General features: G+C 51.0%; 1 protein-coding gene and 1 long non-coding RNA gene across 15 annotated transcripts in view; one reads left to right on the top strand and one right to left on the bottom strand.

The window, feature by feature from the left end:
* IQSEC1 (IQ motif and Sec7 domain ArfGEF 1) overlaps nt 1–24,353 on the top strand; it is a 392,952-nt gene that overhangs the window by 103,313 nt on the left and 265,286 nt on the right. For all 12 annotated transcript variants that reach the window (XM_028843083.2, XM_077989951.1, XM_077989975.1 and 9 more), the window contains exon 2: nt 21,761–21,790. In XM_028843083.2, coding sequence (XP_028698916.1) covers nt 21,761–21,790 — 30 coding nt within the window. The remainder of the gene's footprint in view (nt 1–21,760; nt 21,791–24,353) is intronic.
* The window catches only part of LOC144339280 (uncharacterized), a 47,150-nt gene continuing 43,776 nt past the window's right edge, over nt 20,980–24,353 (bottom strand). The window contains exons 4-5 of one of the 3 annotated variants that reach the window (XR_013414169.1): nt 23,635–23,720; nt 20,980–22,653 (exon numbers count right to left, since the gene is read on the bottom strand). This is a non-coding gene — a long non-coding RNA (uncharacterized LOC144339280). Of the gene's footprint in view, nt 22,838–23,634; nt 23,721–23,951 lie in introns of those variants that run through there. The other 2 variants (XR_013414173.1, XR_013414174.1) reach the window with 2 other exon arrangements.

Here is a 24,353-nt window from a genome sequence, read left to right as displayed (position 1 = left end):
TTTGGGGGGGAGTGGACGGAGGAGAAACAGAGTCTTGCTCTGTCACCCAGGCTGGAGTGCAGTGGTGCGATCTCAGCTCACTGCAGCCTCCGCCTCCCGGGTTCAAGTGATTCTCCTGCCTCAGCCTCCCGAGGAGTTGGGACTACAAGCACGTGCCACCACATCTGGCTAATTTTTTGTGTTTTTAGTAGAGACAGGGTTTCACTGTGTTAGCCAGGATAGTCTAGATCTCCTGACCTTGTGATCCGCCTGCTTCGGCCTCCCAAAGTGCTGAGATTACAGGCGTGAGCCACCACGCCCAGCTTACTTTTTCTAATTTCTTTGGGTGGAATCTTTATTTGAGATCTTTTCTTATTTTCTTGTAAAATCATTTAATGCTATAAATATTTCTTTCAGGTACTGCTTTAGCTACAGCTCACAGATTTTGATATGCTATATTTTCATTTTCATTTAATTCAAAATATTTTTGAATTTCCCTTGTGATTTCCTCTTTGACCCCTAGGAGATTTAGAAGTGATTATCTAATTTCTAGTTCTCTTAAATTTATTAAGGTTTGTTTTTTGCCCCAGAATGTGGTCTTGGTTGGTGAATATCCCACCTGTGTTTCGTGTTTCCATTCACCCACCCATCTCTCTAGCCCTCTCTCCACTCATTATCCACCACTTATCTTTGTATGCATCCAGTCATCTATCCATTGATCCACCCATTTATCCACTGGTATAATCCATATAGCTATCATCTATCGATGTAGCAATCCTTTTACCCATTAGAACAGTGCCTGGCACATAATATTTTTACCATAAATATTATTATCCTTGGACAAGTCATTGTGGCTCATGAGTATGGGGCTGTGATTGCCCAGAATGGATTACATGTCCATCCACTGAATGGAGAAGTAGAGTCAATCCCAGATGATGCTTACAGATGGGAGCATCACAGACTGATGGTTTGCCAAAAGCAAATTGTCAGATATAGATACCAGAAAATGGGGAATGGATGCTGGGCAAACAAAGCCAACACATGCCCATGATGGCATGGAAGGAGGGAGAACTAGAGGGGATTCCAATGTAAGTCCTACAAAATCTCTGAAAGGTAGCTGTGCACACCATGAGTGGTTGATGAGTTCCAAGGCAACAAGAATGGCTGAAAATGGTATGCACAGTTATGGGACTGGAAGAGAAACACATTAACTAAACATGTAAATGTTTATTGAGCACCTACTGCTTACTGGCCATCACTCTAGGTCCTGGGGCACAGCAGTTCATCAGATAGGTGCTGAGGGCTTTTGCTGGGCTAGGTGCTGGGTATTTGGGCTTCCTCCTCCTTTGTGGCCCTGCTGTTCTCTCTGCCTCCATCTGTGTCATGGCACCAGCCATGCTGTAGGAGAAATGATCTGTCTACAAGTCTCTCTACCTGGCTAGACTGTAAACTCACTGATGGGCTTGAAACATCTCTGCTTAATATAGTGCCTGGCCTGTAATAGATGCCCAGTAGTTTGTGGGATGTATGGATGCATGCATCGGTGGGTGGGTGTATATTCTGGTGTCATGTGGAGTGTTCTGTATATTGTCCATAGGTCATGTTGGTTGACAGTGTTGTTTGGGTATTTTATATTTTTACTGATTTTCTCTGTTTGTTCCATCAATTCGTGAGAAGGGATTATTGAAGTCTCTATAATTGTAGATTTGTTTATTTCTTCTTTCAGTCCTGAGTTTTTGCTTCATATATTTTGAAGCTCTGTTAAGAGCACACACATTTAGGATTGTTATGTCTTCTTGGAGAATTGGCCTCTTTATCATTGTGTGATGTCTATGGGTGATGATATTTCCATGAGGTATAGGCTTGTGGGTTAACAGTTTTCATTCCATGGTCATTCCATTGTCTTTTGGATTGCATAATTTTTATGAGTAATCTGCTGTAATTCTCATCTTTTGTTTTTCTATAGTTAATGTCTCTGTATTCTGGTTACCTTGAATATTTTGGCTTTGTCTTCCAGCAGGTTGAATGTGGTATGCCAGGGCTTTTGCTGTTTTTGTTTTGTATTTGTTACTGAAACACCAGGGGTTTGGTCTAAGTCCTGCCTCACAGAAAGCCAACAAATGAGACTACTGAGTATCGCCAAGGAAGAAGGCTTTAATCAGGCATTGCAGCCAAGGAGATGGGAGCTCAGCCTCAAATCCATCTGCCTAACTGATGAAAACTAGGGGTTTATGTAGCCGGGAGGAAATGTAACAATGTATAAGAAACAGAAACTAGGGAGGGGCAAGAAAGCTATCATGATGAATGAGGGGTCCTGCATCTTACTGTCTGGATGTGGTGATCTGGTGATTTTCGGTTCTTTGATACTTTTTTGAGAGGACTGAAGGTGTTTTCTGAGGCAGGAATTCAGATAAAACAAATGTAAGGTTCAAACTTTAAGACCAGAGGGTCAGTTTCTATGTTTATAAAAAAGAACAGTCTATGGGACTATTGGATTGGTTTCATATTTAATCTGCTTGATGTCTTATGCCTTCTTGGATTTGTAGTTTGGGAATGTCATTAATTTTAGAAAATTCTCAGCCATTACTTTTTCCAATATTTCGGGTAGGTTAGTGCTCATGTTCACTCTCTTTTCAGAGGTGTCTGCCTTCTGTTAGATTTTGAGTACATTGGTTGCCTGCCACGTGAGAGCTCTGATGAGAAGAGAGCCCCAGGGGCTTGCTGCTCTCTGCCATGTGAGGACACAAAGGGAACCTGAGAAGGGTGCAAACCAGAGGAGGGCCCTCCTAAGGGCACCTGATCTCAGACTTCCAGCCCCTATAACTGGAAGCAAAATAACTTTCTGTGGTTCATAAGCCACCTAGTCTGTGGTACTTTGTAACAGCAGTCTGAAGGCACTAAGGCACTGGGCTGAGAGCCCCATCCTCACTCTTGACCACACCCCTGACCTGGCTTCCTAGCACCTCCCAGTGTCTGAAATTGCCTCTTTATCTGCTCATTTGTTGATTGACTTTGACCCCAAAAGATCAGCTCCATCACAGCAGGGTCTTGTGTCTATCCGGCCACCAGTGAATCTCTAGCACTTGGCACAGCACTGGGCACAGTAGTTGCTGAAATATTTGTTGAAAGGAAGAAGGAACAAATGTAGGACAGAGACTGCCCGGGACTCGGGTAGTCTGGGAGTCTCATCATTCTCTGGTATTTGGTGTGTTTTCTCATGACTTGTGACCCATGGAGAGCAAATGCAAGAGAACAGGTAACTCAGTGTGGCCAGGGTGTGTTGGTAGCATGGCTGTTGGCCGTGTGGCTGAGCCTAGCTGTTCAGGGGTGTTGCTGTGGCTTTCTCCACACCCAGCCCCAGGCCTAGGGAATGCAGGGGGCTTCTTTTCTCATGTGAGTTCCATCTGTACCCTCTAATGTCAACCGTTGGTATCCTCCAAGAGTGGCTGTGTAGCCCCTGCAGGTCCCTGCCTCCCCGGGCTGAGGTCCAGTGGCTGGCTCTGCATTGACCCTGGGACTTGCAGCATGGCATTTTGTGAGGTTGTGCATGTGGACAGCAGAGGGACCAACAGCAGGACAGGCAGTGTGGGTGGCTGTGAGCAGCAACAGCTGTTCTATTAGCAGGAGGCCCAGCAGGGAACCCACATCAGCACAGCAGTGGAGTTCCCCTCTCACCTCCCCCAGGGGCCACACAAAAAGATCCAGGATTGAGACCCAGATGCCTCTGTCCACAGCGATGGGGCATGGGGGGGCCGCCTGCTGTGGCCTTGCCAGCTAGCTCAGGCTGGTGTCTCAGGGTAAATCATCGCAAAAGAGATGAGGTTAACAGGAGTGCCCGCTGTGGGAGTTCTTCCTGTCCGGCTGTGCTGTGCCTGGCCTGTCCCTTTTCTGGGCAGTTGTGCACTCTCAGGGGAAACTGTTGCTTTTCTCTCTACCCAGCATGGGGATGGGGTGGGGGTGGCAGGGCAGGAGTTCTTGCTGTAGGCGCAGCTCCTGGGGTCCCAGTTCTGAGCAGGGCCTCCTATTAGAGCTCCCTCCTTGTCAGGGATCACTGGTCCATTTTGTTGTTTTAAGAGCTTTGTTGAGATGTAATTCACAAACTGTCACTGGCCCTTTTAAAGTGTATAATCCAGTGATTGCTAGGGTATCTGCAGACTTGTACACCCCTCGCCATTGCCTAATTGCAGAACATCTGCATCAGCCCAAAAAGCAACCCTGCACATATTAGTAGTCACTCCTGCTCCCCTCTCCCCAGCCCCTGACATCCACTAATCCACTGCCTGTCTCTATAGATTCACCTATTTGGGACGTTTCATGTCAGCGGAATCATGCAATATGTACCTGTTGTGCCTGGCTTCTTTACCCAGATGTGATGTTTTTACGTATCAGTACTTCATTCCTTTTTATGACTCAACAATATTCCATTGTATAGATACAACAGATTCCGTATCTGTACCCAGCTGTTTTTTTGGTTCTACCTCGCTGTTTTCTTAGTTTTGTAGCAGCTCACTGATGCATTTAAAAGCTGGCCTAAATGCATGGACCTTGCCTGTTCCCAGCAGGCAGGCGCCCTGAGTTTCCGTCGTCCCTTGTCAGCTCTGTGCTTTAGTGTGGTGTACGCATGCATCTGGGTGCTTCAGGATGCTGGCTGGTCTCTCAAAGCCTGGGGTCATGGTGCCCTGCCCAGGGGGCTGCACCCCGGTGTGTCCAAAATTGGTGGCTTCTTGGTCTCACTGACTTCAAGAATGAAGCCGCACACCCTCGCAGTGAGTATTACAGTTCTTAAAGATGGTGTGTCCAGAGTTTGTTCCTTCAGACATTCAGATGTGTCTGGAGCTTCTTCCTTCTGGTTGGTTCGTGGTCTCGCTGGGTTCAGAAGTAAAGCCGCAGACCTTCGTGGTGAGTGTTACAGCTCTTAAAGGCAGCACATCTGGAGTTGTTCATTCTTCCTGGTGGGTTCGTGGTCTCGCTGGCTTCAGGAGTGAAGCTGCAGACCTTCACAGTGAGTGTTACAGCTCATAAAGGCAGCGTGGACCCAAAGAGTGAGCAGCAGCAAGATTTATTGCAAAGAACAAAAGAACAAAGCTTCCACAGTGTGGAAGGGGACCCAAGCGGGTTACCACTGCTGGCTTGCACAGCCTGCTTTTATTCCCTTATCTGACCCCACCCACATCCTGCTGATTGGTCTGTTTTACAGAGAGCTGATTGGTCCATTTTGACAGAGTGCTGATTGGTGTGTTTAAAATCCTTGAGCTAGACAGAGCCACAGAGTGCTAGTTAGCTAGATACAGAGTACCGATTGGTGTATTTACAAACCTTGAGCTAGACACAGAGTACTGATTGGTGCATTTACAATCCTTGAGCTAGACACCAGAGTCATAGAGTGCTAGTCCTCCAAGCCTCCACTAGGTTAGCTAGATACAGAGTACCAATTGGTGTACATACAATCTTCCAACTAGATATAAAAGTTCTCTAAGTCCCCATCCGGTTCAGGAGCCCAGTTGGCTTCACCAGGTGGATCCTGCACCAGGGCTGCAGGCGGAGCTGCCCGCCAGTCCTGAGCCGGGCCTGCACTCCTCAGCCCTTGGGCTGTCCATGGGACCGGGTGCCGCAGAGCAGGGGGCGGCGCCCATCAGGGAGGCTAGGGTGGCGCAGGAGCCCACCGCAGGACGGGGAGCTCAGACACGGCGGGCTGCAGGTCTCGAGCCCTGCCCCGTGGGAGGCAGCTAAGGCCCCGTGAGAATTTGAGTGCGGCACCGGCGGGCCGGCACTGCTGGGGGACCCTGGGCAACCTCCGCAGCTGCTGGCCCGGGTGCTAAGCCCCTCACTGCCCTGAGCCGCGGCGCCGGCTGGCCGCTCCGTGTGCGGGTCTGCTAAGCCCGCGCCCGCGCCCGCTAGAACTCACAGTGGCCTGCGAGCACAGTCCCGGTTCCTGCCCGCGCCTCTCCCTCCACACCTCCTGCAAGCAGAGGGAGGCGGCTCCGGCCTCAGCCAGCCCAGAGAGGGGCTCCCACGGTCCCGTGGCGGGCTGAAGGGCTCCTCAAGTGCCACCAGAGTGGACTCCGAGGCTGAGGAGGCACTGAGAGTGAGGGCTGCTAGCACATTGTCACCTCCCACTGGGACCTGGGGCTTGTTTTGAGCTTGCTCCAGGAGGCGGAACCTACGATCTGTGTTTAGAATATGTTCCCTACTGCTTTACTGGTGGTGAGAGAGAGACCATGGTTTTCTGTGCTTTCACAAAATGGCGTGGAGCAGAGGCTCCCAAGGATCAGGCTGGGGGTAAGGGTGGAAGACGGTGTCTCTCATGGGGGCCTAGACAGTCAAAGAGGGGAGGACTCTAGTAGCAGTTTTCTGCTGTTTTACTAATGACCCCCAAACCGTCTGGCTTCAAACCTTAATGAACACTTGTTATCCTCCAGTTCTGATGTGGTTCTGGCTGAGTCTCTCCTGAGGTTGAGGCAAGTTCAGGGTGGGGGCTACGGTCATCTGAAGACTTGACTGGAGTGGGGGGATCTGCTTCTGACCTGTCTCAGCCACATGGCTTTTGGCAGGAGGCCTCAGTTCCTGCCCACATGGGGCTCTCCATAGGTTACTTGAGTGTCCCCAGAGCCAGCGATCCCAGAGAGCAAGACAGAATGGCAATGTCTGTCATGACCCAAACACAGAAATCGCCCATTGTCATGTCTGCCCCCTTCTGCTCATCAGAAGTGTCTGGGTACTTGTGTGCCCCCAGCATTTGTAAATTGCAAGCTAATTACCCAGGTGATGCTGGTAGGAAGTTTGGGGAGGTACTTAGGTCACAGTGGCAGAGCCCTTGGGACTGTGATTTGTGTCCTAATAAAGGACACAAGAGGTGAGCCAGCCTCCTGTCTGGAGAGCCTGCTGCTTCCACCATGTGAGGATAGCACCGAGGTGCCATCTGTGAACCGGACTAGTGGCCCTCGCCAGATCCCGAATCTGGGGGAGCCTTGATCTTGGACTACCCAGCCTCTCAAACGTTGAGGAATAAATTTATCTTGTTTATAAGGCAGCCAGCGTATGGCTTTTTTGTTATAGCAACCCAGAAGGATTGAGACAAGAAGCAAATCATTAAGTCCAGCCCATGTTCACAAAGGGAATTCAGCCCCACTGCTTGAAAGGAGTGCTTGGCCCCACTGCTTGGCAGGCTTTGGGGATGTGTTTTAGAGCCACCAAGGGACTCAGCCTGCTTCCTGGCCATCCCGTGTTCTGCAACTGCAGGATGCCCTTTCTTGCCCTCAGTCACACAGAGTGGGGGAGGTGAACTAGAACCCGGCCTCCTGACTACAGCCCAGGAAACTTGGGCCTATAGCAGAGAATGATGTCACTCATCATAACTAATTGGGCATTTGCTGTGTTCTAGGCAGGTATAGTCAATCTCCACAACCACCTAGAGTGGAGGTGCATTTTACAAATGAGGAAACATGGGCCCAGAGAGGTGAAGTAACCTCCGCAGAGCCACATAGCCGGTACTTGGCACACAGCTGGTACCCTGCCATCACGGGAAGCTCCTGGAGGCTCCGCGGTGGTTGCAGTAGGTGTCACATGCAGACAGAGACTTTCAGGGATCTGTCTGGCAAGAGAGGGAAGGGTAGTCCACCCTGGTGGGTCTGGGTGTGTGTGTGGGGGGGTGGCCAGGGATGACCTTGCTGAGAAGGTGACATTTGAGCCAAGACCTGAGGGAGGGGACGATGCTGTGTGGACCTGGGGCAGCACGTGCCAGGAGGAGGGACCAGCAGGAGCCAGGGCCCTGAGGCAGGAGTGGCCTTGTGTGTGAGAAACACCGGGAGGACTAGTGGCTGGAGTGGGGACGAGAGAGATGGTGGTGGCAGGAGGTGAGGGTGGGGTGGGGGAGCAGAAAGACCACGGGTGGGCTCCAGCCCAGGTGATGCTGGCTTGACGTGCAAGCGACGGCAGCTCTGAGCGGGCTGTGAGCTTGTCCATCTCCTGAAGATCTGTCTGGCTGTGTGTGCAGGGCAGACATGGGGGTGACATGGAGTTGAGGACCCACGAGGAGACACTTGCCAGTGTTAGAGGGAGTGCTGGTGGTGGCCTGCTCCAGGCAGGGCAGGGGAGGGTTGGGGAAGGGCTGATTCTTTTGGGGGCCAATGGGAGGGTGTGGAAGATACAGAGGGACACAACAGCCCAGTGTTTTGCCTGAGCCCGGGGACGGGTGGAGGAGCCCCAACTGAGATGGGGAGGCCATGGGGGTCAGCTGGGCCAGGCTGAGTGCAAAATGCCTGCCCGGTGTCCTAAAGGTGAACTCAGGAGGCAGGTAGCTGTATAGTCTCCAGTGGGATGAAGGCTTCCAGCTGGCCACGTGCATTTGGTCTGCAGCCAGTGTGGACTCCCGGGGCAGTGCAACCTCTAGCTGACCCAGAGGACAAAGCCTTTCTGGGGTCATCAGGCATGGGCACCTGAACTGCAGTGGCTGTGCTCCCAGTATTGTCTGGTTGCCGCACAGCACCCAGTCCCCTCACCTGCTTCTCACTTCTGTGTGCACAAGATTCAGATTCCAGGGTCTGAGGCTGGGCGCCACCTGCCCCAGGAGCACCCAGAGCCTGCTGTGGGGAAGCGGGTATGAGCCTGGGCCTCTGGCTCACTGAGTGTGGGAAGCCTCTGCACAGCCAGATGGTTCAAGCCCTTGTGTCTTGGCTGCCTCTCCTGGGATCCATGGACTCCATAGCAAGGAATCCTGAGACACCATCTGCAGTGGGACTTTGCACTCCATCTTGACTTAGAAGCCCCCAGAATCTCCCTGTTCACACAGGGAGTTCCTGATTCAGGGGATTTGAGTGGGGCCAGAGAATTTGCATTTCTAACATGTTCCTAGGTGATGCTGATGCTGTGGGTGCCCAGGCCACACTTTCAGAGAACCACTACTCTGGACCTACCCCATGTGTGACAGATGGGGAGACTGAGGCTTAGAGAGATATGGCCCGTCCAAGTCCCAGAGCCATCTACTTTTGTTGCCAGCAGCAGTTAACATGAAGATCTTCAGGGGGTTGGGACCCTCATGCAGGGGCCTGACAAATGGAACCTTCATGTTGACAAGGCATCTGGGATTGTCCTCAGAGCCCACAGGGATTGTCCAAGGGCCTCTACAGCCTGGAGGCAGGGCTTAGAAGCCCACTGCTTCAGGGAGCATGCCTTCCTCCAGTAGCAAGAGGCCCCGGGATCTGGCCAGCTAAGTCGGCTCTGGACCAGTCCCCAAAGCCTGAGTGGACAGGGCTGGTGCAGGGAGCAAGTCCCCCGGGGGAGCCAGGGCTGCAGGCGCTGAGGTCCCATTTAGTTCTCTGTCCAGCTGGGTCTCTGGCGACAGGTGAGTGAGGGTCTGAGGCCGGTGGGAGGGGACATGAGACTCAGATCCGGGAGCAGCATCCCTCCTAACATTCCCATGGTCTGGGCACATTAAAGATTCCCAGCCACGTGGCCATCCCAGGACAGGATGCGGTTTTGTGTCAAGGTGACTGCTTGATCCAGAACCAAAACGCGAGGTGAATCCTAAGGTCCTTGGAGGTTTCCCAGATTTTATCAACACAAAACGGTTCCTTCCAGACTTTTCCCAGGGGAAAAAAACTGAAAACTCAAAATATCAGCTGGTTTGGTGAAAAGTGGCCTTTCAAGGAAATCTTTTGAGGTATTTTCCTTTCTCCTGAAATGATGAGGTGTGAGAGGGTTTCTCACAGGGTGATCTTTGCCCACAGTGCAGGGGATAGAACAGTCTGGAGTGAGAGAGAACCACCCTGTGAGATGGGCAGTTACCACTCCCGGGGCACAGAGTGGAACACTGAGGCCCAGAGGTGAAGGGGCCTCCCCAGAGGCACATGGCTGGGATGCGGCAGAGCGCACCGTACTGGTCGATGGTACCAGCCTGGGTAGACTCCCGGGTGTGGAGTCCTGCTGGCATCCCTCACCAGCACTGTGGCCTCAGGCAGCTCACTGTCCTCATCTGCACCCAGGGGACAATGGCAATGCCCAGTTCGAAGGGTACCCTTTGAAGAGGGAATGCAGTGATTGATACCAAGAGGTCAGGACAGGCCCGGCACTCCATCTGCCCTCGGGAAGTGCTGGTCATGACCCTTGCTATTCTCATTCCCCTTCTGTTTGACTTTTCACGCCACTCCTAGATGGCAAAAGCAGTCTTTCAGGAACATTATTTTTATCACAGCTCTCCTCTGCTCAAGATCCTGCCATGGCTCACTGTTGTCCGGATGAACCAGCTTCGGTCTTTCTGGGCCTGTCCTGTTTAAGGAAGGCTGACTTGCCTTCTTGTCATCCATGACTTTGCTTTTCTCACCTCTTTGCTTCATTCAACACCTGTTTGTGGAAAACAGACCTCCTCTGTGCCAGGCCCTGCTCCCACACCCCCGGCCATGGTTCCATCTACTCCCCAGCCCCAAACCTCCCCCAACCATGGCAGGATGGAGGCCTTAGAGCCTCGCTGTGCCCAGAGGACTTGGCTGGGGAAGGAGGGAAGAAGAAAGTGTCACGAATGTTTATCCCTCAAATGCTATTTGGACAGGAAAGCTGAGACCTGCCCGCAGACACAGTTTCTGCAGGTACATTCTGGCCACGGGCTCGTGTGGATGTGTGGCCTCTCCCACCTGCTCCTGCGGGGTGGGGCCTGCTTAGGCTCACTGCTCTGCCCCGAGCTTAGCCCAGGCTCCTGGGGGAGTGTGGATGTGTTTTGTGCTCTTGTCCAGGTGCTGGTTGCCCCTCAGGTCTCCTCCCAGAAGCCTCTCAGATTGCCACCCCTGACCTTTTGGCCCGGGACGCTTGCCCCTCACCTCTAACAAGTCGGGGAGCCTCTCACACACCAAGCCCTGGGTAGGCAGCTCTCTGCTGAAGTCAAACCAGGCTGAGACCCCTGAGCTCAGGCCCCAGGGAGAGGGAGGAGGATTTGGTTTTATTTTAAGGTAAAGAAGGCCTTGAAAGAGGCATTTAAGCATTATAGGGAATGGGTCTCTATAGATGTTGTTTGCATAACAAGTGTCGAAATCATCAGGAATAGGGCAGAAATTGCAGATGAGCACTACCGCAGACACTCTGGAAGCTGAGGTCTTCGGGTACCTCAAAAACGTTGAATGTATAACAGCATCCCTGAGTTTGAGGTTCTTAAATGGAGGGGAGAAGGGAGTGGGAAATGGCCTGGGGGTGTTAAAGTGGTTGGGGCTGATCAGGTCTTTGGGGTCTAACACTTAAAACAACTTAGTTTTAGGTGGATCGTTTAGAGAAAGAACTCAGAATTACATGCAGATTCTGAGAAAGAGCAGGTACAAATGGTTTAAGCCTCTGTAGCCTCCCGGAAACCTGCCTCTGGAGGTGAGTCAATTACAGCATTTAGGAAGAAAACCTTTTCTCCTGTGTCCATCTGCTTTGACAGTCTGTGTGCCCTTGAGTGGGCCGCCCGCCTCATCTGTCTGAGCCTCAGTTTCCCTGTATCACGTGAGATGGTGCATTTGAGGCCCTGTACATGCATAATGAAAGGACAGCAGTGACGCTGCAGATTTCCTCAGGGAGAAATGAAGGGCACAAGGATTTCTAAAGACTCCAAAAGGCTGCTGGACCATCTTTACATACTGTTTGACTCTGGCACCCATTGCATTGCCTAATAGCTGGCTATGGTGTCTCTTATTTTTATTCTTGCTTCAAAGCTAATAGCTTATGATATAAAGACCCCAATATTGTGGTGAAAACCTCCTACTGGAATAGAGCAGCCCTCTTGGTTGGCTGCATTACCCTGGTGCTTTGCACTGTTCCAGCTTAAACTGTGTTGGGTGTGCCCATGTGCATGTGCCTGTATCTGTGCCCGTGTGTGTGTGCACGTGCACCCCTGGGTTCTCTCTCTGGAGTCCACTTCCCTCTTAAGTTTGTGCCGAGTTCTCAGTGCTCCAGTCAGTGCTGCATTTTGATGACTTTTGTCCCATCACCCCTGTGCCCCACTCCCATCTCCAGTCAGCATCAGCTCTGGCTTGACTCAGGGGCCAGGAGTTATTTTAACACTGCTTTAAATTTAAAATTTAGTAATTTTAACATAATTACATCACCAGGAGTTATCTTAACACTGCTTTTCCATGTTGGCCTGGCTGCTTCAGGTGGTAGCCCAGGCAGCCCCCAGAGGAGAGAAGGCTTCTCATTCCTAAAAATTGTGTTGAGTATTCTGGTGTGGATTTGCTGGATGTGGGTTACGTGTTCATCCTGGAAACAGTTGCTGAAGCAGAAAGCACGAAGTGCACTGATTGGCCAGGTGTAGGCTGTGTGTGCACTCTCTGACTCTGTTATTAGAGGGAGTTAACTGCAACCATGCCACATGGACTAGGAGAACCTGGGGTGGGAGGTCTTCAAAGGACAGAAGATGTGCTGTTGGCATAAGAAGAGTAGAGATTGGGCAGGCAAGAAAAGTATCCACAGATGGCCACTAACCCACCTGGGGCAGCGAAGCATCCTGGCATCCGAAGGGGTGAGCTCATTCTATCCCTGGTAGAAAACCCTACTCAAAACACAGGAGAACCACTTAGAACATCAGGAGTTGCAGCCTGGAACTGAGAGCCACATGGAGACAGGGTGTGGGGCAAGCAGAGTGGGAACAAGCTCTGGACTCCCCTGCGGGGGCTGCTGGCCTGAGGAGCCTGGGGTGTGGGCACAGACACACGTGCCAGAGGCTGTGTCAGTCTGGAGGCCAACACTTCCAGGATGAGCAGGCAGGGAGCATAAGGATGAGGACCCCTAGAGGATTCTCCTGGGAGCTTGTTAGAAACGAATGTCTCCCATCCGCTCCAGGCCTCTCTGATCAGAATCTGAATTGTTACCAGATGATCCCATGATTCCTGTGCACCACTTGTCTGAAAGGCTCATTTCCTTTCTCTCAGCCTTCACTTGCAGTGGTGGTGGGACTTACGTTGGTTTGGTCTTCGGTGAAGACTTTCTGGAAGGCAGTGTGGCAATGTGTATGAAGGAGCTTCAAAACTATCCATGCTCTTTGATTCAGTTTTTCTACCTCTGAGACTATTATTTAAGGAAATCATCACAGGCAGGGACAAAGAAAGTCATGCATGAAGATATTCATTGCAGTATTACTTAAAATCAGAAACTACCATGTACCCACAAACAGGAAGGGGTGAAGTCAAAGGTGACACACAATATATTGGATATATTGGCTGTTATGCTACCACTATAAATATTGCTTTTGGTTTTCATTGAAACATAATATTTTACATATTTATGAGGTACACGTGATATTTTGTTGCATGCATAGAATATGTAATGATCAAGTCAGGGTATTTGGGGTGTCCATCCCCTTGAGTATTTATCATTTCTATCTGTTGGGAACATTTCAAGTCCTCTCTTTTAGCTACTTTGAAATATGCAGTACATCGTTGCTAACTATAGTCACCCTACTCTGCCGTCAAACATATTAGAACTTATACCCTCTAACGGGAGGCTGAGGCAGGAGAATCTCTTGAACCCAGGAGGTGGAGGTTGCAGTGAGCTGAGATCGGCCACTGCACTCCGGCCTGGCAACAGAATGAGACTCCGTCTCAAAAAAAAAAAAAAAAAACTTATATCCTCTATCTAACTGTATGTTTGTCCCGTTAACCAGCCTCTCCTTCCCCTACGCCCACTCTCACATCCTTCCTAGCCTCTAGTATCTATCATTCTACTCTCTACCTCCATGAGATCAACCTTTTTTTTACCTCCCGCATATGAGTGAGGGCATGTGCAATTTGTCTTTCTGTGTTTGGCTTATTTCACTTAACATAATGACCTCCCGTTCCATCCATGTTGCTGTAAATGACAGGATTTCATTCTTTTTTATGGCCGCATAGTATTCCATTGTGTTCATATACCACATTTGCTTTATCCATTTGTCCTGAAGTGTTTTCTCCTGTGGACACTTAGGTTGATTCCGTAGCTTTGCCATTGTGAATGGTGCTGCAATAAACACGGAGTGCAGGTACCTCTCTGATATATTGATTCTTTTCCTTTGGATAAATGCCCAGCAGTGGAATTGATGGGATTGTTTCGTAGTTCTATTTTTAGTTTTTTGAGAAATCTCCATACTGTTTTCCATTTATGCTGTGACTATTTTACATTCCCACTAACAGTGTATGAGTTCCCTTTTCTGCACATCCTTGCCAGGATTTGTTCTTTTTTGTCTTTTTGATAATAGCCATTCTAACTGGGGTAAGATGATACTTCATTGTGATTTTGATTTGCAGTTTCCTGATGATTAGTGATGTCAAAGATTTTTTTTTTGTATGCCTGTTGGCTTTTCATCTGTCTTCTTTTGAGGAATGCTCATTCATATCCTTTGCCCACTTTTGAATGGGATTATTTGTGTTTTTTTACTGTTGAGTCTTTGAGTTCCTTGTATATTCTGCATATTAGCCCCTTGTCAGATGAGTAGTTTACAAATGTTTTCTCACATTCTGTAGGTTGTCTCTTCACTCATGATTATTTCCTTTGCCGTTGGAGAAGCTTTTTCATTTCATATAGTCCCATTTCTCTGTTTTTGTTTTTCTTGTCTGTGCTTTTGAGGTCTTAGGTATAAAATCTTTGCCTAGACCTGAAAGTGTTGTCCTGAAGTGTTTTCTGTATGTTTTCTTCTGGTAGTGCTATAGTTTTGGGTGTTACATTTGAGTCTTTAACCCACTGTCTTAGTCCGTTTTCACCCTGCTGACAAAGACATACCCAAAACTGGGCAATTTACAAAAGAAAGAGGTTTAAAGGACTTATAATTCCTTGTGGCTAGGGAGGTCTCACAATCATGGTGGAAGGCAAGGAGGAACAAGTCACATCTTCCACGGGTGGCAACAAAAATAGAGAGAGCTTGTATAGGGAAACTCCCCCTTATAAAGCCATCAGCTCTCATGATACTTATTCACCATCACAAGAACAGCATGGGAAAGACCTGCCCCCATGATTCAGTTACCTCCCACTGGGTCCCTCCCACAACACATGGGAATTCAAGATGAGATTTGAGTGGGGACACAGCCAAACCATATCATTCTGTCCCCGGCCCCTCCCAAATCTCGTGTCCTCACATTTCAAAACCAATCATGCCTTCCCAGAAGTCCCCCAAAGTCTTAACTCATTTCAGCATTAACTCGAAAGTCTGCAGTCCAAAGTCTCATCTGAGACAAGGCAAGTCCCTTCCACCTATGAGCCTCTAAAATCAAAAGCAAGTTGATTACTTCCTAGATCCAGTGGGGGTATAGGCATTGGGTAAATACAGTCATTCCAAATGGGAGAAATTGACCAAAACAAAGGGACTACAGGCACTATGCAAATCCAGAATCCAGTGGGGCAGTCAAATCTTAAAGCTCCAAAATGATCTCCTCCTTTGACTCCATGTCTCACATGCAGGTCATGCTGATGCAAGAGGTGGGTTCCCATGGTCTTGGGCAGCTCTGCCCCTGTGGCTTTGCAGAGTACAGCCTCCCTCCCAGCTGCTTTCACAGGCTGGCATTGAGTATCTGCAGCTTTTCCAGACACGCAGTGCAAGCTGTTGGTGGATCTACCATTCTGGGGTCTGGAGGATGGTGGCCCTCTTCTCACAGCTCCACTTGGGGGTGCTCCAGTAGGGACTTTGTGTGGGGGAACTGACCCCACATTTCCCTTCCACACTGCCTTAGCAGAGGTTCTGCATGAGGGCCCTGCCCCTACAGCAAACTTCTGCCTGGGCATCCAGGTGTTTCCATATATCCTCTGAAATCTAGGCAGAGGCTCCTAAACCCTAATTCTGGACTTCTGTGTACTGTCAGGCTCAATGCCACATGGAAGCTGTCAAGGCTTGGGGCTTGCACCCTCTGAAGCCACAACCTGAGCTCTACATTGGCTCCTTTCAGCCATGGCTGGAATGGCTGGGAGGCAGAGCACCAAGTCCCTAGGCTGCACATGGCATGGGGACCCTGGTCCTGGCCCACAAAACCATTTTTTCCTCCTAGGCCTCTGGGCTTATGATGGGAGGGGCTGCTGTGAAGACCTCTGACATTCCCTAGAGACATTTTCCCTATTGTCTTGGGGATTAACATTCGACTCCTCATTATGTATGCAAATTTCTGCAGCCAGCTTGAATTTCTCCTCAGAAAATGGGTTTTTCTTTTCTATTGCATTGTCAGGCTGCCAATCTCCCAAACTTTTATGCTCTGCTTCCCTTAGAAAACTGAGTGCTTTTAACAGCACCCAAGTCACTTCTTGAATGCTTTGCTGCTTAGAAATTTTTCCACCAGATTCCCTAAATCATCTCTCTCAAGTTCAAAGTTCCACAAATCTCTAGAGCAGAGGCAAAATGCTGCCATTCTCTTTGCTAAAACATAAAAAGAGTCACCTTTGCTCCAGTTCTCAACAAGTTTCTCATCTCCATCTGAGACCACCTCAGTCTGGACTTTGTTGTCCATATTGCTATCAGCATTTTGGGCAAAGCCATTCAATAAGTCTCTAGGAAGTTCCAAACTTTCCCACATTTTCCTATCTTCTTCTGAGACCTTCAAACTGTTCCAACCCCTGTCTGCTACCTGGTTCCAAAGTCACTTCCACATTTTTGGGTATCTATAGCAGTGTCCCACTCTACTGGTGCCAATTTACTGTATTAGTCCATTTTCACATTGTTGATAAAGACATACCTGAGACTGGGAAGAAAAATAGGTTTAAAGGACTTACAGTTCCACATGGCTAGGGAGGCCTCACAATCATGGCAGAAGGCAAGGAGGAGCAAGTCACTTCTTACATGGATAGTGTCAGGCAAAGACAGAACTTGTGCAAGGAAACTCCCCCGTATAAAATCATCAAATCTCATGATACTTATTCACTATCACAAGATCAGCATGGGAAAGACCTGCCTCCAAGCCTTAATTACCCGCCACTGGGTCCCTCCCACAACACGTGGGAATTCAAGATGAGACTTGGGTGGGGACACACCCAGACCATGTCACCCACCCTGAGTTAATTTTTGTATATGGTGAGAAGTAAATGTTGTTTTAAAAGAATTTTGCAGGAACTCTGTAGGGAATATGGTGATTAATAAGACAGATGCAGTGCCTCCCCTCTTGGAGGTGACATTCTATTAAGAAAGACAGTAAGCAAGTAGACAAATAAGACAGTTTCAGACTGTGACATGTTCACAGAAGGATGAATGGGGTAATATGGCAGAGAATCTGGGGGTCCGGGGGAGGGCTATTTAGATAGGAGGGATACTGGGAAGGCCTGTCCTGGGAGCTGGTATTTAAAGTAAAATCTGAATCAGAAGACAGAGCCAGTGAAGTGAAAAGCCAGGGACAGGACAGACCTTCCAGGAAGAGGGAACAGCAGTGCCCTAGAGCTGGTGTTGGGGAGCTTGTCTGTGTGAGGGCAGAATGAAAGGGTGTGGCTGCAGTGGGGAGCTGAGGGGAAACTCCACCCTAAGAAGGTGGAGGAGTGAGCAGGGCCAGACACCACAGGCTTTGTGGGCTGTGTGTGGAATTTGGATTTTGTTCCAAGGGCAGAGTGCTGCAGAATGGATGTAGAGGAACCTGACTTGGACTGGGGAGCTGCTGAAGGCCTCATGGATGAGGGCCCTGAAATGTGCTTATGATCCATGTTAAGTAAGGAAGACAGCCAGAGAGTGATGTAAACTGTCATTTCCACTGCATAAAAAAATGGACAGGAAACAAAGCCCATAAGCATACATGCAAAAATGTGATAGCGATTACCTCCAGGTGGTAGGATTAGAGATGGTTTTTACTTGTTTTTCTTATGCTTTTCTACATCACGCCATATAAGAAAAACAATCATGGTGATTTGAGAACTTGAATTTGGATCAGTCACGGCACTTAGTTGCAGACAACAGAATCTACTTTCTCTAGTTTGAACTAAGAGGGATTTATTTCCATGTGTTTTGACTGAGAGTCCAGGACCGAGCTTGGATATCCCATAGCCAGGAACAACACAACCTGGACCATCACCTAAATCCACCTGACTGTTGCCATAGAAACCCCACTGCCTGTGAGGCTCAAGCCTGGACACTGGAGCCAGTTGCTTTGGGAGGACCAGATGCCTCTCTTCCCTTCCAGCCAGGAGCTCTTTTCTCCACCCTGCTTCTCATCTTTCATGCCCATCTTCTCAGTCTGGGCAGGCCTCTGTCCAGAGGAGCTGAGAACATTCGCAGAACGAGAGCTGCAAGGGCATCTGGGAAAGGTGGATTTCAGTTTTCCAGAGGCTCAAGTCCAGTGATCATGGAAGGGGGGCTGCACACACGGTGAACGGGGCAGTCTGCAGGTTCTACCACAGAAGAGGAACAAGAGCGACAAACACAATCACTTGAGCCTTGGCCGTCTAAGAGCCAGCTGGAGGAAGGATTGGTTATCCACTGTGCTCTCGTGAGGACGGCCAGAGGCTCTCCTTGTCCGGGGAGCTCCTCGGCCACCTGTGAGGCAGTCTGATGCGTGCAGACTTACCCTCCCCAGGAGCAGCCTTCGGCCACTCCCAGCTGCTTTGGCCCTGGGGTAAGAGAGCTGGAGGCAGCTTGAACTGGTTTCTAGGGCTCCCAGGTAAACTGAGCCCTAGCTTCCCACAGTGGTGGATATCATGCGGTGCCATTGTTAACCCCCTTCTCTTTCTTTTCCCACCTCCCTAGCCCCTTTCTCTTCTCACTTCCCAAATTAACTCGTAGCTGAACCCTTATCTCCAGGTCTGCCTCAGGGACAGCCCATGCAAAGGCATTGGGGATCACCCTGTTCCTAGATCTCAGCTTTATCTGCAGGAACCAGAAGGCTCCAGGATGCTCCTGACCATCTGCTTCCTTGCCCATGCTGAGTGCCATCATAATCATGGGCACACATACACGCACATACAGGCACACCCACATACAGTGCACTCCACACATGTACACACATGCACACATGTATGCACAGGCACACACGCACAGGCATCCTCCACCCCAGGGGCTGCCCAGCCCCTCTCACTTTTCTTCCCACATTATTGCTCCTTTGGCCATAGGACGGGCGATGTTATGCCAGGGGCTCCAGGGCATCCTCTGCATGTGCCATCCTTGGTGTAAAAGATGACTCCACTGTGTATTGCTGTTGGAGTGTGGGTTCTGGGCCAGTGCAGTCCTGGCTTCCCACAGCAGACACTTCCTAGAGCCTGCTCAGTGCCAGGCCCCATGCTGGGCTCCAGTGTGTGGAAGGCACCATCTCCTCCAGATGTTCCCTTCCCTGCAGGCCCCCGCAGGTCAGCCTCTGAGCAGCCCTGCAGCAGCCTAATGGCCCAGAGCATGATCGCTTCCTCAGACCACACCTTGGGTAGGTGGTGAGAGAAGCAGCTTTATTCATCAACCTCTTTGTGCCAGGAACATACTTATCTCCTCACCACATTTTAGGGGCCAATTGCTGTCATCCCTAATCCGCAAATGAGGAAACTGGGGCTCATGGAGATTAAGTGACTTTTGAGGCCACCTGGAAGCCAGTAAGGGGTGAAGCTGGAACTGAGACCCAGGAGAGTCTGATGGCTCAGGGTCAGTGCTTGTCCCCTGGCGTCCCAGAATGTGGAGCTCCTGGCGTGGCTGCATGGCTATGCCTCAGCCACATAACAAGCACTGGAGACCCTGCTGTGAACGTGACAAAACCCTTACCCTCATGGCATTTTCGTCCCACTGAGGCAGACAGACCCTAAGAGACATAAGTAGAGAGCTTCACGTGGTCCTGAGTGAAGGCCACAAGACAGAGATCTGGGATAGAGGCGCAGAGGAGGAGCTGTGTGTTAGCTATCAAGTACCATGTGACAAGTGACCTCAAAACGTAGGAGCTGAAGACAGCAAATATCGTTGGTCTTGTGTTCTGTCCTGCTGAACCCATAGTTGGAGTCACCCTAAAGCAGGGGAGTTTCCTGCAGGAGTGCCCCAAATGTTCGCAAGCTGGAGTCAGTTGTCACTCCGAAGAAAGGATCCCTGAACACCTGGGTGACCAGTCCACAGCATTTATTAGGGAACTTAAACACATAGGCCTGTGGTGTCATTGCGATGGACAGAGAGAAAGGAGCTGCCTGCTCAGGCATGTCCGTCAGCGGGGCCCGGTTGCACCCTGTGTTTCTCGGTCAGTGCATAGGGGACTGGGGCACCCTACCTCTCCCTTCTGAGGTAAGAAACGCAGGAACAGTGTGGCTAGTGGCTCTGCCTCTGGGGCGCTCATGTGATTGCGGTCGTGATGTTGCCTAGGGCTGCAGCAGCGAGGGGTGGAAAATCTGCTTCTGGGCTCACACACATGGTTGGTGGCAGGGGGCTCAGGTCCTCACCACCTGGGCCACTTCCGGAGGATCTGCTCACAGAACAGGGCACCCTGGGTTGCTTCCCCAGGGTGAGCAACCTAAGATGGCGATGAAGTGAAGAACACACACACACACACACCACACACACACACACATGGCCTCTGCTTGCTGTCTTTTCTGTCCTGGTTATGATCAAATGGAAAACAAAAACAAAAAATTAAGAATTTTCAAAAGCTGCTCCTGGGATCACCTCTCCCCATCATCAGGCTTCCTGGGAATTCTCTGGAGGGTCTTCAGCCACCAGGGACTGGTCTGCACCTTGTCCCATGGCCCCCAGGGTCAAGGAGATGCCACAGGTGTCTGTGAGCCATTCCTGTCTCACATCACCACCTCACCTGCTGTCCTGGGGACTGTGTGATCCAAGTTGCTGTGCATCGATGCTGAATTAGAATTGCTGGACAGGGAGACCAAGGTCCTTCTAGAACAAGGGGTTTGCACTCAGGCACCTGGAACACACATTGCTGGGGACTACCTGCCTTCTGTCTCATTTGCTACTGGTGAGCGTGACCAGGCTGGGCAGCACCAAGGGAGGCCGGGTCTGAATCTGTGGGCAAGCTTGGTTCAGTGGGAAAGGCATCCCCTGGGGCTTGCTATGCTTATGGGCCGTGCAGCATGTGCTCTGACTTCTGGTCTGGGACGTTACTGAAAAGGCAATGAACAAAAAGACAAATATCTGACTTTGGGTTAAGTATGTTTTTATTTTTCTAGCTCTCTGGCAATAAAATCCAATTTGGGACATCCAGGGATTAGATTCCTGAATGTGTTTGCTCAAAGCCCTTTGCTCCTTAAGACCCAGGAAGCCCAAGCGAGGCTTTAGCCATCAGCTGCGTGTGGTTTAATCCCAAAGTCCCTTTCCTTTGGTGTACAGAGCAGGAAGGGATCGCTGTCAACACCGCATAGTCACAGTCTCCGTGAAAGTTCAAGTGTGCAGTACAATCTGATTGTCCAATTTCTTGACATTCAAGCTTGTCTCCTTTGTAATGTGGTTGTAATTGATTTCTGATACTTGAAAATAAGCTGGTTCTGGGGAAATACACTGGAAATACCAAGTAGGGGGTGCAGTGAGGCCAGTCACACTGCTCTCATTTATTCATTCATTCATTTAGTTGCTGCCCAGGTCAGAGTTCTGGAACCATAGACCCTCCTCTGGCTTTGCTCTCGACTCCTGGGGTGTATTCAAATCTTGGGAAAACAATTGCAGTCAAGGTGATGGAAACTGGAAGAGGGTGGGAAAGGAACCCTAAGTCTTCCAAGAAGAGTGGATTTTCTGAATACAGTTCCGGGTCAAAAGAACAGCAGCAAGAGACCCTGGAGGATTGGGCCTGGGGATGTCTGCTGAGGCTGGGGAGGGGACGCTGGGAGCAGCTAGGGACGTCAGGGTCCCCGCATCTACTATCGTCGTGCAGGTCTCCCGGAGCAGAGGGTTCTGGGCTCTAAGCACGTGCTCTTCTCGTTGCAGGTTTGAAGGAGAAAGCTCGCGGAGCGTCAGGTATGTGCTTCATCCACCTCTGTCCATGTGTCCGAATCCCGGTGGTGAGCGGCGCTGATGAAACCATGTGCTTTGATTTCTCCCCGCGGGTCTCCCAGGTCAGACCTCTCCTCCCCTGCTCCCTTTGGCCCTGGCGTGTGCCCCAAAGGCCTGGGCATGATCCGCAGGAGCACGTCTGTTGGCTTTGTATCCTGGAGCAAAAGCCCTGCCCAGCTTCCGTGTATTTAGAGTGACCTCTGCAGAGGTCACCTTTGTTGGTGGTTGTTCTGCCCTTTCTGGGGCTGGTGATGGCCCAGTGTGCCAAGGCTGTGACCCATCTAGGACCAGAAACTTCTATACCTGACACCCCTGGGGCTGGGTTGGCGGGGCCAGGGCAAGTCTAAGATGCTTGGTGGTGGGCCTGGCTCCAACCAGCCTCTAACAATGCGGGGTGTCTCCACGGCAGGTGTAGTGCCCCTGCCCATCCTCGCCCCACCAACCGAGGGTAGGTGGAGGTGGACATGGAGTGGGCTTTCTGCCAGAGGCTCTGACTGAACCTAGAAGAGGGTCTGGTCTGAGACAGTACCTGGGGTGTCAGTGCCCCAGCCAAGGAGCCTCGGGCCTGGCAGTTCTCAAGGCATGAGCTGGGGGACCAAGAAGGCCATGGGCATGGGAGATGGGTGTCAGCATGGTGAGGCTGGGGATGGGAAGGAGAGGCCAGGAGGCTGTTAAGAATCCATGGACTCCCAGTCCCCTTTGGCAGCAGGTGGACTTCCAGGTCTTAGGGTGGTGGCCTGAGGTGGCTGGTTTGTATTGTGATGTTACAGGCTGGGGAGATGAGATGTCCTGAGTTTGGCCCTGGGGATGCCAGCTGGAGTGGGGTCCTTCAGGTGTCGGCAGAAGAAGAGACAGAGCTAGGGGAGGCTGCATCCCAGGGGGCCTCTTGGGAGGCAGCACAGGAGGTGCCGAATCTTATACTTGGGGCAGTCAGCTATGTGCTTGGAGCAGAGGACATGGGCAGGGAGTTGGGCTCCAGGGAACCAGAGTCCAGGGAGTGAGAGGCAGGGTCTCGCGGGAAGCAGAGACATGCTCAGAAGGGGAACTGGAGAGAGAGAGGGTCCTGGAAGGACTGTGTGCAGGTGTGAAGCCCAAGTGAGGGGACCAGCTGGGGATGGTGCAGCACTTGGGCTGGCAAGAGTGGGAGCTAAAGGGGATAAGAGGGGGGCATGCCGGCAGGGATGGACGGAGAAAGGCTAGGGTCTGGGGATCCGAGGGAGGGGGCAGCAGGCCGTGATTGCAGCCTGAGGTGTGCACCACCGCACAGCCCCACCCTGGAACACAGGGCGGCCCTGAGGAGGAGGGGAGACTGCCCCTACTGCACAATGGAGAAACCTCCAGAATGTACCATTAAATGAGGAAAGCAGAGTGCGAGAGTACACATCTCACGCTACTTTGGGGTAAGAAAGGTCAGATGGAAGTACGTATATTCTTATCTAATTTGTCAGCAAAAAGAAACAGGAAGGAAACAGATGGCTGTTAAGATGGTCCCTTCAGAGGGAGGGCAAGGGGCAGGGCCTCCAGTGCCTGAACGCCTCCTCAGGGCAGACCTAGGAGTATTCCTGAGGGTTCTGAACCCTGTCAATGTAATACCTGTTCAAACAATTAATTCAAAACAACAGGATAGGGAGAGGATGGGTTGCCAATCCCTGGGGCTGGCCCTGAGGTGGAAGGGGATTCCCACATGGACTTGAGGGGCTGCAGGCTCAGGAGGGGGCTGCCTCTGTGGGCCCCTTTGGGATCTAAGCTTCCCCCAATGCCCCCCAGCTGCCCTTCTCCGTCTGTCTTCCAAGAAGGCAGCTGCTTACCTGAAACCCTCATTCTGTGAAAGTTCATGGTGGGCAGCGGGTCCCTCACAGGGGCGTCCTGAGAGCAGCCTGCTCTCACTGGTGACCTGAGCGGGGGCCAGTGAACATGTAGAGTGAGTGGACCCTCGTGGTGGGGATCCGGTCTGCCCCAGCCCCACCCGGCCCGGCACTCCCTCTGGCAGATCATCAGGAAAGCATTTGCCAGGCAGGCGCTGTGGAACCCAGCCCTGGAGGAGGAGCATGGGAACGACATTTCGGTGGGGGAACAGCATGTGCAGGGATCCCAGGAGCAAGCATGACTGGCGGCCTGGGGAGAACGAGGAATGGCCTCCGTGTCGCAGGGGGACTGACACGCAGAGCCGAGCATATGTTCCAGCTCCGAGCCACATGGCTCCCAGCAGGGCGCACAGACAGGAGAAGCCGGGCAAGGGAGAGCGCGGATGGAAGTTCCAGCAGGGAAGGCTGTGTTTAGTTCTTCCAAGGCTGAAGAATCCATCCCCAAAACGCCCTGCTGTGTGGACATCGCAGTAGACAGCATTGCTGAGGCTAAGATGCCGGGGTCAGATGTGACTTGCCGTGGCTTTACCTGCCCTGGCCTGTTGTCCCCATCATGCACAGACTCACGCTTGTAATCCCAGCACTTTGGGAGGCCAAAGCAGGAAGATCATTTGAGGCCAGGAGTCTAAGACCAGCCTGGGCAACATAGCCAGACCCCGTCT

This window comes from Macaca mulatta, chromosome 2 (assembly GCF_049350105.2).
Source record: "Macaca mulatta isolate MMU2019108-1 chromosome 2, T2T-MMU8v2.0, whole genome shotgun sequence".
In the NCBI taxonomy this organism is placed as follows: domain Eukaryota; kingdom Metazoa; phylum Chordata; class Mammalia; order Primates; family Cercopithecidae; genus Macaca; species Macaca mulatta.
Note: the sequence above shows the minus strand (reverse complement) of the source record. Positions and strands in the feature narration are given on the sequence as shown.